Source organism: Prenolepis imparis, unplaced genomic scaffold, assembly GCF_030444845.1.
Source record: "Prenolepis imparis isolate NDT839.2.m4 unplaced genomic scaffold, iyPreImpa1.0 SCAF_3, whole genome shotgun sequence".
NCBI lineage: Eukaryota > Metazoa > Arthropoda > Insecta > Hymenoptera > Formicidae > Prenolepis > Prenolepis imparis.
Genome location: NW_028141161.1, coordinates 22,630,845 through 22,646,461, shown reverse-complemented (window position 1 = coordinate 22,646,461; position 15,617 = coordinate 22,630,845). Strand labels below are relative to the sequence as shown.

Below are 15,617 nucleotides of genomic sequence, written 5' to 3'. Positions count from 1 at the left end.
CAACTTGCAACTTTTCTGTAAGAGCCGAATTTGCGTATACGTTTCTCTTGCGAATGAATTCAAGAATGGAGTCCCTGTGTGCAGTAGCCCATTCGCTCTTCCAAACGCGAAAATTCCCTATATGAAAATTTCTATGCTGCCATCTTCCAGCGGAAATGAGAATGAATTACGATCATTATACCAACTGTTGCTAAAGTAATAAGTTAGATGGCACAACCGTTTTTGTTTTGACGAATGTATTTTTAGGATTATGGTTTTAGTTTGAGTATAATAATGTAAGGAAAATGGAGCATGTCTCGCAAGATTGAGATGAGACTTCTCAAGATTTATTTATCATATATATATCTCATATAGAGTTACATATTAAATTATATAGATACAAATTATGAAGACAATCACACGTTGCACTGAGCCCTTATATATCGTGGAGATAAATGAAGATATTAGAATAATAAGGTATATAGAGGAGAAAAAGAAAACAATTGTAATATTTAGTCTTACTTCAAGGCACATATCCACTCTACTCGCGTTCGTATCGCTTTTATATTTAAATAATATATATTATTGCGATCTTGGCGATTTTCGTACCCCGTGTTTTCTATCTTCTATCGCAAATATATAAATGCGTTCTTCAACTTCAATCTCGGACGGACTCTGAAGAAGGGCGTGAATTAGAGCGCAGAAATTGACACACCGATTCGATATACTATATTACGGTTAGTATTTATATCACACACCGGCAATATATATATATATATATATTATAATATCGCTCCCGACAATTGTACTCTCTAATAATATATATTATCGTGTTAATTGTACGCGTGATTAATAAAACGTGAGAGCGTGTGCGCAAAGTGTCGCTTAAAGTATCGCAAAAATTTTTTTTATAGCATCATCGATGAATCGCCAATTAATTTCGATAATTATTTTTACAGTAGATAGCAATATTTCTTTTTTTTAATGACCGCCGATATGTTTACAGCATGTTTCAAAATGGATCTTACGACTGCCGAAATTTTTCCACTTTGACCTTGGATCGGAGCAAAGAGGGATACTTCCCGGGACACTTCGCATACATACAGTATGTAGGAGAATGTAACGCACCTCTACTACACGCTTTGTCTACTACGACTCCATACAACAAAATAACACATATATCGTCGTAATCACGATATATTTATTATATAGGTATATATACTAATAATAATAATTAATAATAATTTCTAAAAATCGCGACATAAGGGGATAGTAAAATAGAGAAGCCGCGGTAGAGAGAGAGTGTATATGTATATGTTCCGCTCACCGTGTATATATATATGTACTACATCGCAAGATTCATCATCGTCGATTCGCAATTAATCGAGATTTTTGCGATCTTTATCTCTTCCGCGCGTATATTATATATATTTATATATATGTACATACATTTTCTTTTCTTTCTATTACGCGGTAAAAATATAGATCGAGGGAGCAGAAACACACACTGCGATTATTATGGTAAATGTCATTTAAACACGCGGCGATAGAAAATATCGTACGCATCGCGCGATCGATCTGGCACACACATACAACATACATATAATAATAATATATGTATGTATATATATTATGTAAATTGACGCGCTGCTAATACGAATTAATAAAGGACCATTCGCTAATTATTCAAAGGCACGATGCGTGAATCGTTTCGCCGCGAAAAGTTCAACATTATTATTCTTCAGATGAGGAGAAATATCAGTGAAGGAAATATGAAGACTAAAGATACAAAAAAAAGAGACAATGTATTATAATATAATTTAAAAAATGGAAAAGACAGCACCATGTACAAAATCGGCGCATAAGACATCTTTAAGATATTTTTAAGATGTCTTTTGGATATCATATCATATAAGACTTTTTAAAATGTCTTAAAGATTTCTTAAAGATGTCTTATGTTCCAATTTTGGACATGGTGTGTCTGGGGTGTCAAAATAAATGCTATATAATTATATATTTAAACGCGATGAATTTTTTTCATTATTGCCGCTTATATATATAAAAGTTGACGAAATTTGTATATCGGATATACGCACTGATATTCCTCATCATATCGCCGATCACGGCGAATATTTCACGGCGTAATCTAATAATACTTCAATCAATTATAATGTTTGCCGCACACTATCGGCTACACTTTCGGCAACAACAGAATATTATTCTTATATACGTTATATTATAACACGTTTTAACATGGTCGGACGGCGCGTGTTAAGACAATCTCGTTAGGCACACTGAAATTGCGCGACGTTTCATCTTTATATATGTGTATCAGCTCACTATTAAGGAAGAAAAAAAAGATATGTAATTGCTTTTATTTATTATTACTTTCTGGTATTTCTTCCTTACTTTTTCTCTCAACGCTTCGATCGTAAATTAATCGCGCTTTAATTAACGAGATTGACATCTGTTTTTAACGCACGATTAAATGAAATCGTTGCTGTTGCGTAGTCTTGAGTGTAAATGTTTAATTATAAATAATTCGTCGTTCGCGTTTTATCGCGCAATTGTAATTTGTGAAAGAGTTATCGCGAGATCCGATGGAATTAAAAATTGATATCGTTTCAGATCGATCTTCAAAACGCTATTATTCGCGTCGATCGAATGGAACGGGAAGTCGGAGGGGGAGACGTAAAGGAGGGACGAGAACATTTGTGTGTTTCGCCAATGATTCCTGAGAGGCATTTGCGAGAAAGAGAGAGAGAGTCACCTTGGCCCGGTTTAGAGGGTGTCCAAGAGATCGAGGAGCTCCAGTTGATTATTCTCGTCCCAACCTGCGATCAGCAAGCTCGTGAAATCGTCCTCGCTCAGGCTCACTTGCGTCGATTCCGGCACTTCCGACAGACTGTCCGGAATCGGGGGCGACACGCTACTAGGCGGGGTCTCGTATAGGGTGCTGGATAGACAGCTGGTGGGTGGCGAGCAGCTGTTCTGAAGAGCGTTGAGCGTCGTCGTTGCCGCCGCCGCCGCCGCCGTCGTCGTTGTCGTCGTCGCCGTCGTCGTCGTCGAGGTCGTCGCGGATGAGGATTGCCTCTTGGAGTTGCGAATTCGCTGCGAGATCGCGGAGCGGCGCCTGGACCGTTTGCCCTCCTCCATTCTTTCAAGATCCAGCTTCCAGAAACCACCCTTGCCCGGCTCGTCTTTGGAACGAGGCAGTTTGACAAAACACTTGTTCAGCGAAAGATTATGCCGAATCGAGTTCTGCTCCGGTAAAAATAGATAAGAGATTATTTAATTATATTGCTGGAGAAAAATAGTAAAGTAAAAGGTAATTTAAATAATATCTTTAATTGCAGAATTATTCGGAAGGACAAATTTTCGCGTGAAAGACGAAATTTCCTTTACCTGCCAGGCTGGATCGGCATATTTGTAAAACAGGAAATTCTCTCGAATCCATGCGTAGATGTTGGAAAGAGAGACCTTATTATTGTTGGCGCGCATCGCGAGACAAATGATGGTGGCGTAAGAAAACGGCGGCTTCGCATCCGGATCCGTGCGATACTTGTCGACATTTTCCGCGAGATCTAATGGAGACAAAGAAGAAATTGAAGGAAAATTATATAGGTATACGACTGACATTGTATCCTCTGAGAGGTTTAATAATCTTTGTACTCATATTTCAATATAATAGTAAATTCTCTCTCGCTTTTCTTTGATTCGCTTTTACGCTTTTCTAGATTATCCTAATGATTACCCAATTCGGCCTTGACCAAGGGCGACAGTTTCTTCGGGGGTTGACGGGCGACCGGCGGGGGTGATGGCGAACAAGGCGGCGTCGGCAAACCGGACGCGCTCGTGATGTCCAACGATTGCAACCAGGAGAGGCTCGTCAATTCAGCCTCGACTCCGTCGAAATCGTCCGTGCTGTCCATACTGCTGCTGTCCACTGCGGCGACGGCAACGGCGATGGGCGAGCACTCCTCCTCCGTCGATACTTCAACTTCCGCCAGGTCTATCCTCATTTTCAGGTCCGTCTCTCATCACCCGAGTATGCTCAGCGCGACGCAACACCTACGCAGACTAATTGTCATACCTTCGTATATGTATATTTTCAGAACGCGCACGATTGTTCACGTTTACAATTAAAATTATCTGGTTGAATTATTCTTTAATCGGATACTTCGTAGAAGAATGATGATGTATAGTAATTTTTTTGGGGGTGATATTTTGTCAGGATGACGCACTTTACGCATTCAACACTTTTCTCTCTTGCAAGAGGAGGTTCGTTATTATATAACTTTTATTATGATATATATAGTACATGATACGCGGTATATCGATTTCAATTGATGTTGAATCTCGATTGTACACAGTTCCTGGAATTGTTCGTGCAATACTTCAAACTCGTGTGATTCACTGGCTCACCGAAATGTCTCCTGACGTCACGACAAAGATGGCATATCACTTGGCGCGAAAAAAGTACGTTTCTCTTTTCTTTCTTTCTTAATATTATATATCAACACCTGACACACGTTTTGCGTTACAATTTACAGAAATTTTCACAGAAATTTTCACAAGAACACGTCGCTTTTTATGAGGAAAATGCACTTTTCAATGATGCGTCATCCGTCGACATTTGTTCGTGGAAAGAGAGGCGGACATCGATCCCCCGGTATGCAGAAGGAGAAGGAGAGAGAGAGAGAGAGAGAGAGAGAGAGAGAAGTTTCGACAAAAATTTCTAAAATTTACAGAAAAAAATATCAAAAATATCACGGAATGAAAATCGATTTCACAATACTTCGATTAGGTAAGATATGTACGTACATATATGTATTAAAATAAGCGACTGGTGAGACGCGTGCGTGCACACGGCACGGTCGGACGAGTTGGACTGGTGGTAGCAAGGGGTGAAACGCGCCTGTGTCTACCTGCTTACTCGCTAGCGACCTGACGGAGGTACGCGCGTGCGGTGACAGGTGCTGGGTTCCCTTTTGCACAGGTGGACCATGCACACGCGCCGCGCCGGTCGGACGACCCTCTTTCCTTTTCGTCGACCCTTTCCTAACTGAAACCAACAGGGGAGCTCACCCTTGCGATTCTGATCGTGGCGAGTAGCGTCGGCGTCGAAATATTTCCAGCCGCGAACGACGATATAACGATAAGAAATGATGTATTAATTGAATTATAGGGTACATCGATTACGCAATAATTTCTCCAAGTTGAGCCTCTCTCAGAAAGTTGAAACTTTTTTTCGATAAAAAATATTTCTTTTAACCAATTTAAACGTATAATTGTACATTATATGTACCATTTGACCTTGAAACTATGCGCGAGTTAATTATATTTTAACTCGAAAATTTATAATTTCTTTGACCAATGTAGCGATACGTAATTTATTTATTTTAATAAAAAGTTTGCCGTAGTTTTTCTCTATATTCGTATATATTTAAATAATATATAATAAGCGTTTGGCTCGAATATCTGATAAAATAAAGTTACACAATTTATCTATGCTTTTTCTGACGAAGAAATATCGATTTCAGGGGTGGTTTCCCGAAACCTGGGTGAATTATCCTACGAGAACATTTCTTTTCACCGATGAGGGCAAACGGAAGAAGGCGGTGTGTGATACGCGCGTTCATCCTGGCTGCGTCACGTAGGCGGGGGTGGACATATAGCCGGCTTGGTACAGGTGCTTCCATTGATCGAATCGGGGGGAGGCAGCGACCGCCAGTTACGATAAACCGGCATGCGAGAGAGAGGGGTAAGAGCCACGGCTATTCGACCGGGACGAGAGAATGGCGCGCGAGATTCACCCCCGGACCTCCGTGATCATTGGTCGACGTTCGTACGGAATCGTTAGAGCACGAGATTCGTCCGCTCTGAATTAACACAGACGAAGAACGGTATCGCACGCGATACGTACACGTACACACTTTTGGGCGTTCTACGGAAAATTGACCCTCCTCCGGGAAAGAAGGGATGAATGTCTTCTTAATGCGAAAAAAATATCTTGCGTGCAAAAAAGTATCTTTGTGATAAAAACAGAAATTTTAGGAGAACTAGACAACTAGAGCATTCAATTAAGATGTATGAGATAAATTTTTAACTAAGTTACTAATGAGAATAGCTAACATTATGTATCTCGCGACGAGTTCACTGCGTTGGACTTGTTTCAATAATTCATTCAATTTCATGTCTCAAGATACTTTGAAATGATTATTAGAGTCTTGAATTATTTTTCAGCGAATCGATTACACAAGATTGATGCTGTAAAATTTGTTTCAGGCAATATACACGAGAACGCAAAAGTATGAAAGGGATGTTTTGTCGGAAAAACTGCAGAAACCTCTAATTTCTGGCGATGCGATACACAAGTATGAACATCGATTTTACTGCGATACTTTTTATAATATATGTTTAAAAATTATTATTTAAGCGCTCGATATATGTATACATATATAGTGCACCGTATATTATTTCATGTGAACAATTTTGTTTTAAATTTTAAAGAGAAATTTTTTTATATACACAGAAACTGGTGCTGAAAAATAAAAGAATGCGAAAGAAACTTGGACGGACGCCATCGTCAAGGATTTTCCTACATCGTCGTGAGTGAAAGTATCTGCGCGGCCGACGATCAATAATCTCCTGGGAACATCCGTTCCCCTGTCGGCCCCACCGGGTTATCCAGCTGGCTAGCTACCCCCGTCGCGTCGGCGGTGGTGGTAGCAGCAGCAGCAGCAGTAGCAGTAGCAGCAGCAGCAGCACCCGGCCAGTATCAGCAATAACCAGCAGCACCTGCCTTCTTTCCCCGCGCGTCAGGGCGTCAGAGCGTCAGGTTGTGAGTCACTACCACGCTTTCGTTTGCGCGTTTATACCTTCGCTAAAGCGACGTATCACGTGCAACAACGTAACATTATGCGCCATGTAAAAGGACATAATGGGACCAGTAGTATACCGTACTATCTGTGTTCTCCAATCGATTTCCACATTATTACAAGATGATGTATTTTTATGACGAGCGCTTTTCGCGTTCGATTATGTCTGCAATTATATATAAATGGATATAAACCAATGAATTTTTAAAATAGACAATCCATATATATGTACTACACGTACATAGAATAAAATAGAATATATTCTATTTATTCTTTGTTGGTATTTGCACACGATGCGATTCTCTCGTACGATTTTTATTTGCTCGAATCCAAGTTTAACGCAATCGCGATTGACGATTTTACTTTGGGTATAATTATGCAATTTTAAAATAAAAAATAATGGCGTGCGATACAACAGGCACAAGTATGGACGGGGATGTCTCCTTGAGAAGTATAAAAGTTGGTCGAGTCTAGTAGCGTGTCCTCTTAGGAAATAGTAACAGGTCATCGTGGTAGCAATGATGATGTGGACGTATTTCAATGGACAATTTAAAAGAACAGAATAATATACGCGGTAGTTACGGATATAGACTCTCCGACGCGAGTCAGAAGAGAGTTCCGGGAGGGCGGAGGCGCCTCGAGGTGCATCAAATATTCAAAGGAATTGATTCCGACGAGTGCAACAGCAGCACAGTAGCAGATATAATCTACGTCGTCGCGATCGACAGCGATAATGACGTTCATGTAGAACCGTGAAATCCCTTTATGGTCGGACATTTCTTTCGATATCAAAGATGCAAAAGTAAACGCAAAGTAAAAAAAAATATCAATATCATCGCAATTAGAAAAAAAAGAGACGTTGAATCATTGAAAAATATTTTTAATATTATCTTAATTTTTTTAATCAAAATTCTCTCTCTCTTCTCTCTTAAATTTTTAAATATTGCTGTTTTTAAATTTATATTATTTTTACGTTAAAACAGTTCGTTGAAAGATTTTACTCATCGTGCTAGATTTTACGAGATACATGTACTTAAAAATAATTCAAAGATAAAATTATACTCACCCCAAAATCACCCAAATTCGTATTGAACGTACACTTATAGTATATACTTGTTAATTATATGATTGATGAAGATAGAAAATAATTGATGAGCGGCAGATGATCTTTGCATCATTACGGAGATATTAATTATATGTATATTGCTAATCAATTTTCCATAAAATATATAATACTTTAATATGGTATAATTTACGCGAGCATTTCATGTACGTTTCAAATTAGAAAATGCAATATTTGTCAGTAGCACACGCGATAATCAACAATATAATTTTAAAACACTTTTCTTAACGATTAATCCGAATTTTACAAGCGATTTTGTTTACTATATCTCTTGTGAAATTCGAGAGCGTTTTACAGCGCTAAATTAATGATTAACGCGTCGGTGGTTCTGCAAGAACTAACGACTATCACCACAAAGCACCATCGGCACCGTCAACCACCATTGCACCGCCATCTTCTTACCTGTTCAAACGGTACCATTACGACAGGTGCGCGACCGCCCCCAGGATTATCGATTATATAGCTATAATTTGTTCTTGCCAAGTTTGCTCTCGTGCAAAAACTGCGATAAGATAGTTTGGTCGACTAACATAAATATAAGAACATTTTGCAAATATTATATATATATAAATATCGTGAGAAATGTAAGAAATATCGAAAAGAAATATTTTCTTATTCCACGCAAAAATGTCGCGAGAAAAAAGATTGCAAGTAGACATCTCACGCACACATACATGCGATTCTCTTCCTAAATTGTTTCAGAGAGATTATTTAGCGGAAATGTTTTTGATTAGGCGTAAGAAGGAAACGCGATAAACGTTGGCAAAAAGTTCTCTTAACATTCGCAATATCAGGCGAAACGCACCTGGACCCGCAGCTTTTAAAACCAGTCGATGGATGAATCGCCATACGTAAGAGATAAGAGAACTCGTCGGTTACAAGTCGGTAAGAAGAATCATCAAAGCGTAAAAATTCGGCGCACGCGAGCCGGAAAGTTTAATATGTATACAAACGGGAAGAAAAAATGTGTAAAAGTGTTTCGCGCTGCGAGTGTCAATGATTTATTTCCATTACATTACAGCATTCCTAACATTTGAGATACTCGTATTTAAACCTGCCTAAGAAAAATCATCAAAAAACAGCCAAAAGCTCGGTGTATCCTTGATATTATATTGGCTACTAGGCTAATTCGCCTAGTATTATTCGCTCCTGTAACACTTAAAAAAAAATTGTGGAAATCAAGATTTAATTATACAAGGCAAGATATAATTATGCGTACATATAGGTATGTACACATACATACGCATACGTATGATCTGCTGAAAATTCATCATTCAACTAAGTCGCGTCGTTATCGAGAATTATAAGACTTTTTCCCGAGAAGGATCTTTTCGGAACGTGACATGTATTTAAAGTTGTATCGAATGAGTGAAAGAGAGAAAGATAAAAGGAGATGAAGATGACGGAACGGGAGAAAAAGACAATGTACGCGCCATCATTCAATGTTTAACGAAGCTCGTTTGCTTCGATACACACTCTTACGCGCTCTCTATCGCATGGCTGTTTCGCGTTCACAGAATTCAAGAATACAATTCTAAGAGCGAGACGACGACGTACGACGACGGAAACTAACTGTAAGATCGATTTTGCTACGTTAGAACGTCGGAAATATATCGTTGCGCGGTAATATATCGTTCATAATCAAAGAATGAGAGTCTGAAGAGGAAAACCGCGGTACTACGATGATGTGATGACATGATGCTCTGTTGTCGTCGCTCTGCCGCTTAAATTGCCAATTCTTACGGTTGATTCGTAGTGAACGGCGTCACTCCATTATTAGCCATATTGTCCAAAACTCCACTGATGTACGCCGCAACATCGATCATCGCTTCCTCCGCTCGTCTGATGAACGGATGTTCCAGCAATTTATTGTACTTGGGTCGCTGCGTCTCTTCCTTAATTAAGCTTCAACGAAAAACGAACGGTTTTAATTTTAGCAGAGTATTTTTCTCGCTTATCTCGTATGGATATCGCGTAGGAAATTATTTTACCATGTATTCACAAAGTTTACGAAATCCATAGTGAAGTGGTTTCCGTTCTCATTGGGAGAAAGTCGCGGTGGATCACCTTGCACAACTTGATACAACTGTTCAAAGACAGAGTTCCATTTCGGATATGGAAAGTATCCCGTGGCAACTTCCATCAGCGTGATACCCAACGACCATACGTCGCTCCGCACGTCGTAACCACGCGCGCGTTGCGGATCTATCCTTTCCGGCTAAATAATAAATAATTAGTGACGATATTATGAGATGAGCATGGATAATTCAACGCTCGCTACTTATATTTCAGGGTTAATTTCGATAATTGTTGAAACTTACAGCCATATACGGTCTACAACCAGCGTCCCGGGTCCTCGCGATCGAGTCCACAAGCTGACCGGATATACCAAAGTCGCACAATTTTATATTACCTCGTCGATCCAATAAAATATTACTAGGTTTCACATCCCTGTGAATTATTCTTAGCTTCTCTTTGAGGTAATTCAGTGCTTTTACAGTAGCCACTGTAATTTTGCCTAGAATACATTCTGGTATCCTCTCGTTTAATCTCTCATAAATGAACTTGTAAAACTTATCTAACGACGTGTCCATGAGTTCCATGCAAATCCAACAATCTCCCTGTGTGTAAAAGGATAAGATAAGATAATACAACTGTTTTTGTCACTTTCACGTGCGCGATATCGTTAAACTATGTACCTCTTTAAATAAAGCTCCATAAAATTGCACGATGCATGGACACTCGTTTGACTTCATCACAACTTCCAAGTCCATTAAAAGTTGCTTTTGTTCTCTCTCGTCCACGGTAGAGCGAATTCTCTGAGATATAATTTGAGTCGCTTTTAAGAACTCCAGTGCATCATTTGAATAGTATGCAATTATGGAAATTATATCATCAATTTACCTTCACAGCCATAACGGTATTGCTTATCCTATGAATCATCTTATTTACAGTTCCAAATCCTCCTCGTCCTATTTCTCCAAGGTCCTGAAGGTCCTCGCTTGTAAAATCATAAACCATGTCTGGACACAATTGTAATTTACCAGTAGATTGCATAGACTGGCACATTCGCAGTTTGTCTCTACAACAAGTACTTTATTGTAAGTTATTTCAAAAGATGTGTATCTCGCTTATTTTTTACTTATAAAATTCTATCTTCTTTACCTTGCCTTATCGGGCAGAAACTCTTGCTGCTGTATTATATTGCGAGGTCGAACTGGCAGCTTAGGTAGAGATAAAGGCAGACTCGGGCGAGAGGCTCTATTTGTCGCGAATGAAAAAGCAATCTTATTAGAAACGATGAAATAAATGCTTATAAAATTATCTCGCGTGCTAAAATCTCACATTGGTGGACATGCTGTGGCTCCCGTTGAATTCAACAATGAGGAATTTGAGGAATTTGAGGAATTTGTGGAATTGGCAAATACATTATTGCCCTGCGTTTGGAAACTAAGTTTCAGCTGTCTTCGCCTCTCTGTAACAGAAGATGACAAAAGGATGGATACAATCCGAGAAGAATCTTGTTCATCGTCATTATTTTAACATTTCAAAGATGATTGTTATAATGTTAACAACGCAAACCTCTCGCATCAGCTTCGCACGTACCCGACATCTCATTCTGGACGTCGTTGTTTGTTCGGAAATCCAGTCGCGGAAAGTTAAAGGAGGATCTGCCAGAACCTGCAATCACAGTCGGGATTCGATTAGAGAGCCAGCCAGAGGAGACTCTGCGCCTCGCGTGTCAACGCGGGACCATGGTTAGGTTAGGTTTTCCATGGTCGTTCGGCGTCGACGTCGCGTGGCGAGATTGAACGGTGATGGCGAATTACCTTGGCCGGCCTGTCCCGACGAGTTGGCCTGATTCTCCGCCATTCTGGGTCCGGCGAGGGCTGCTCTCGAGGGCAGCACGAAAAGGCGCTCTCTTCCCCTTCTAGGAGACCTTCTCGCAAGATCTCAACAACCTGGCGTTACACGGCAGTCGCACCATTTGCGCGATCTCTCGTGCGAAAGGATCCTGGATTTCCTGCTTTCCGAGTCCGATAACGCGTTGTCGAGCTACTTAACTTTCCTCCCCTTCTCGTTAATCGCCGCGAAATGTTGCCGTAAATCCGTCTGTCGCGAACATTTGGCCACTCGACACTCGACGAGCGCGACCGTGCACAAGGTATACACTACTACGACGATGTCGCCTAGTGGATGTGCAAATGTGGATACACATGAATGTTAATGGCCGATTTTCATGAAAACTTTTAGTTTTCGATTGACCAATCGGAATGAAAGGATTCTAGTTCCTTTTATTCTGACTGGCAATCGGCAAATGTTACTATACTCGACTTTAGATGTGTCTAGTGACTTGTCTTCCTTCATTTGCGTAATTGAAAAATGACAGTAAAGGCTGGATTATAGGCCGGTATTCATAGTCCGTTCTTATATTTAAGATCGTCTTAAGATCTCGTTTAACCAATCAAATGCTCGCATAGCATCTCTTGATTGGTTGAACGAGATCTTAAGACGATCTTAAATATAAGAACGGACTATGAATACCGGCCATAGAGGCCGTAAACTTTTTCCGTAGTCGTAAATTTAACGCTGGGTCCACAATAGGTGATTTAAGCCCTAAGGGCCAATTTCACCAACGTCGGTTAACTTTAACCTCCGGTTAAACTATATGTTTGTCTCTTTTTAATGAACGTATCTGAAACGAGACAAAGATATAGTTTAACCGGAGGTTAAAGTTAACCGACGTTGGTGAAATTGGCCCTTAGCCTTAAGAAATTGACCAATCACAGTCGAGTTTTCTCCTCATACTTGACTGCGATTGATCAATTTCTTAAGGCTTAGGGCTTAAATCACCTATTGTGGACCCAGCGTTAGGATTCAACCAATTGCGTTGCTTAATTCAGCAACGTGATTGGTTGAATCCTTAAATTTAGGCTGGAGTCCCATGGACTGATATTTTCCGCGTAACGCGTATCGCGTAACCAATCAGAACATTCAATTCCGCGTAAAGGAAACGCGGAACGCTCGCGATTGGTTCCGCTCTTGTTCCGCGTTCTGCTATTCCGCTGCATGGGTTCGCACCCGCAGGTTGGTCTTGTTGTAAACAATCGGTGCTGCTCCGAATAGAAATAGGAAGAGAAACATAATTGAAAACAACACGATTGAAAAAAAATGGCTAATTTACGTTTATCTGTATCGATTACAAATTTATTAAATAATTATGGATTCAAGAGGTACGATGTGAGATTTAAATAAATGTTTCACAATTTCTATCAAATGCTTTGATGAATGTACAAAACTTATTCGTTTCAGGTGCAATCTTACAAGTTTTAGAAGGGAATACAGTTACTTTCCCTCTCATTTTATTAATCCAACATTTAGGAAAGATGAACAAGAAGCTCTGTTGCAAAGCGAAGAGGCGGCAAAGGTCGCTCATCAACAGGTGAAACCAGCAAAAGTCACTGACACATGTTCAGAGTTTTACGATCCTAGAGTGTTGTAAGAAATTGCTCCAATTTATTCCGCTGCGCATCCTTTTCGTCAGCTGTCTAACATTTATTTCTCGATTATCTGCTTAGGAAATTTATAAACCATATTATGAGAGACGGAAACAAACAATTAGCAAGACTGTTGGTGACCAAAGCTTTTGAAGGAGTCAAAAGGTTACAATTACAGCGTTATCACAAGGCGAAAACAGATGAGGAGAAAGCAAACATCGAACTGGATCCATTTGTGATTTTTCATCAGGCTGTTGATAACTGTACACCTATTTTACATTTAATAGGTTGCAGGAAAGGAGGAATCACATATCAGGTAATAATTTGCACGAAATTATTTAACCATCGGATTAATGGATGCAACGATTTAAATAAATTTTTTTTTTTTCAGGTTCCTGTCCCAATTTCACCTATACAGGCGCAACATAAATCTATGAAATGGTTGGTTGAAGCTGCAAAAGAGAAAGAGGATGAAATAAGGTTTTATGATGTATTAGCTAAAGAATTGATCTCAGCTTCTATGAATCAGGTTTATAACTTTTATCGACTTGAAATATAAATTTATTTTTACATCATCTATAAGATATATATTACAATAATGGATATTGTCCATCAGGGTCGTGCAGTTAAATGCAAGGAAGAATTACACAAAAAATGCCAAGCTAATCGAGCTTATGCGCACTTCAGGTGGCTATAGGTAAAAAAAATCATAGATTCTGTTTACAAATAAAATAATTTTAAAGTTATATAATTAATGTGATTTTCTACAATATATTTACACATATACATGTGTGTAGAAATTGTTAAGTTGTTCCTAGAGTACATGTAAAGTTTTCCATGTCTACTATCCGTCCTAGTTTCATATTTATCTTCAACTTTTTCTCTTGCGAGAAAAACCTTACTTTCCTGTATAGAAAATCGGTGATACTAATTGGATTATCTGACATGGGAATAATGTCATCGATAGTAGTCTCCATGTCTATTCTCTTTCCCCAGTAGTCTGTGTAAGATAATATTATTGTTTGTTTATCCAATTTCATATATACATATCCTATGAGATTGTTGCATAAAATTCCGGAAGTATGCAGCCATGTTATTGTCCAAACGCCTGTGGACAAAGTAAAAGAACGTTTGTTTAGCCGGAATTGTTTGAAAAAAAAAAATTAATTTATTAGAAACTTGCCACTTGCTATTGCTGCAACAGCTGTCTCAAACGACACAATATCGGCCAAACAAAGTCCAGCTATCACAGGCACGGCTGCTCCGGTAAAAATAGTGATTCGATATTTTATGAGATTTATGAAACTGGCGTATTTGACATAAGGAAATATGTAGATTACTTTGTAATCGGGAAACCTTTCCGAGGTAGTTTCTATCTCTCGTTTTTTCTCATTTTTCTTCACAGCCTGACACAACCTGCTGATCTGAGGCCTAACATTACTCGAAGTGCGATATAAAGATCGCCCGCAAGGTCTCGTCAAAAGTCGAAAATACATGTGTGAGAGAGGCTATATATATTATTATGAAAAATTGCACGCAACCGGGATATCGTCGACACCAGGAAAGAGGTTATAGTAAACATGAGACGCGGATGAGATCATGCAACTCTGGAAGAGGAAAAACGAGTCTTGCCATGTAAAGAAGACTGCGCATAAGGTTTATTTCTTTTCATTAATATTTTATATTGCATTTATTGCGCTCGTAATAAAATATAAATATCGAAAGGAAAGAAAGGCGTAAATGAGAAAGGTGTCATGGAAAGTGTAGGTTAAGGGAACACGTACAGTGCAAATTCTGTCATCGTAGATATCTTTTCTTGTCATTTTTCTTTTCTCTCCTTGTCTTTACTTGCATATATAAGTACGTATGAAAAATTGTATCGATGACGCCATTTTAATTAAATTAGACGATTTGATTGCATCTTATCATATCTATCTCATTTTAGATGATATAAAAAGTGTAATTTCGATTCTGCTTCCTACACTTTTCATTTCGTTGCCTTTCTTGAAAAGAAAATTGGATAAATCCATGTGTCATTTTAAACGCAGTGAAAGTGCAACTGCGAAACAATTTGATTTTATCGACCGACTTTTTCTCTCTCTCTCTCTCTCTCTCTCGTAAAGGGGAAAGGGGAAA

General features: G+C 39.1%; 5 protein-coding genes and 1 long non-coding RNA gene across 10 annotated transcripts; 3 read left to right on the top strand and 3 right to left on the bottom strand.

Moving 5' to 3' along the window:
- Nucleotides 1–317: 317 nt before the first annotated feature.
- On the top strand, nucleotides 318–2,742 carry LOC145933720 (uncharacterized). Its single transcript, XR_014424919.1, has 3 exons — nucleotides 318–456; nucleotides 986–1,084; nucleotides 2,608–2,742. It is a non-coding gene; the product is annotated as an uncharacterized LOC145933720 (long non-coding RNA).
- A 6-nt stretch (nucleotides 2,743–2,748) lies between these two features.
- LOC145933718 (forkhead box protein J1-A) lies at nucleotides 2,749–8,426 on the bottom strand. 3 transcript variants are annotated; one of them, XM_083033695.1, is made up of 4 exons: nucleotides 7,927–8,426; nucleotides 3,734–4,059; nucleotides 3,385–3,563; nucleotides 2,749–3,240 (listed from the first exon to the last, which is right to left on the bottom strand). In XM_083033695.1, the coding sequence occupies exons 2-4, from the start codon at nucleotides 3,999–4,001 to the stop codon at nucleotides 2,761–2,763; spliced, it is 927 nt and encodes a 308-aa protein (XP_082889821.1). In that variant the 5' UTR covers nucleotides 4,002–4,059; nucleotides 7,927–8,426; the 3' UTR covers nucleotides 2,749–2,760. The 3 variants fall into 3 exon arrangements, with proteins under 3 accessions (XP_082889821.1, XP_082889824.1, XP_082889823.1); XM_083033698.1 differs by having other exon boundaries at nucleotides 3,734–4,050; XM_083033697.1 differs by lacking the exon at nucleotides 7,927–8,426 and adding an exon at nucleotides 4,804–5,134.
- Nucleotides 4,120–7,773, top strand: LOC145933719 (uncharacterized). Of its 2 annotated transcripts, none has more exons than XM_083033700.1 (6): nucleotides 4,120–4,260; nucleotides 4,353–4,458; nucleotides 4,545–4,651; nucleotides 5,523–5,743; nucleotides 6,268–6,356; nucleotides 6,515–7,773. In XM_083033700.1, the coding sequence occupies exons 1-4, from the start codon at nucleotides 4,215–4,217 to the stop codon at nucleotides 5,579–5,581; spliced, it is 318 nt and encodes a 105-aa protein (XP_082889826.1). In that variant the 5' UTR covers nucleotides 4,120–4,214; the 3' UTR covers nucleotides 5,582–5,743; nucleotides 6,268–6,356; nucleotides 6,515–7,773. The 2 variants fall into 2 exon arrangements, with proteins under 2 accessions (XP_082889826.1, XP_082889825.1); XM_083033699.1 differs by having other exon boundaries at nucleotides 4,533–4,651; nucleotides 6,515–7,770.
- Nucleotides 8,427–8,960: 534 nt separating the features above from the next.
- Nucleotides 8,961–12,174, bottom strand: LOC145933709 (dual specificity mitogen-activated protein kinase kinase 4). Of its 2 annotated transcripts, none has more exons than XM_083033686.1 (9): nucleotides 11,814–12,174; nucleotides 11,566–11,664; nucleotides 11,329–11,458; nucleotides 11,149–11,244; nucleotides 10,888–11,065; nucleotides 10,683–10,802; nucleotides 10,305–10,604; nucleotides 9,975–10,201; nucleotides 8,961–9,888 (listed from the first exon to the last, which is right to left on the bottom strand). In XM_083033686.1, the coding sequence occupies exons 1-9, from the start codon at nucleotides 11,854–11,856 to the stop codon at nucleotides 9,723–9,725; spliced, it is 1,359 nt and encodes a 452-aa protein (XP_082889812.1). In that variant the 5' UTR covers nucleotides 11,857–12,174; the 3' UTR covers nucleotides 8,961–9,722. The 2 variants fall into 2 exon arrangements, with proteins under 2 accessions (XP_082889812.1, XP_082889813.1); XM_083033687.1 differs by having other exon boundaries at nucleotides 11,590–11,664.
- An 840-nt stretch (nucleotides 12,175–13,014) lies between these two features.
- Nucleotides 13,015–14,284, top strand: Mrps7 (mitochondrial ribosomal protein S7). Its single transcript, XM_083035092.1, has 5 exons — nucleotides 13,015–13,217; nucleotides 13,297–13,482; nucleotides 13,563–13,797; nucleotides 13,873–14,010; nucleotides 14,098–14,284. Exons 1-5 carry the CDS (start codon nucleotides 13,156–13,158, stop codon nucleotides 14,176–14,178), a joined length of 702 nt encoding a protein of 233 aa, XP_082891218.1. The 5' UTR covers nucleotides 13,015–13,155; the 3' UTR covers nucleotides 14,179–14,284.
- Nucleotides 14,229–15,544, bottom strand: LOC145934562 (transmembrane protein 186-like). The gene is made up of 2 exons (XM_083035093.1): nucleotides 14,665–15,544; nucleotides 14,229–14,589 (listed from the first exon to the last, which is right to left on the bottom strand). Exons 1-2 carry the CDS (start codon nucleotides 14,975–14,977, stop codon nucleotides 14,285–14,287), a joined length of 618 nt encoding a protein of 205 aa, XP_082891219.1. The 5' UTR covers nucleotides 14,978–15,544; the 3' UTR covers nucleotides 14,229–14,284.
- Nucleotides 15,545–15,617: the final 73 nt, after the last annotated feature.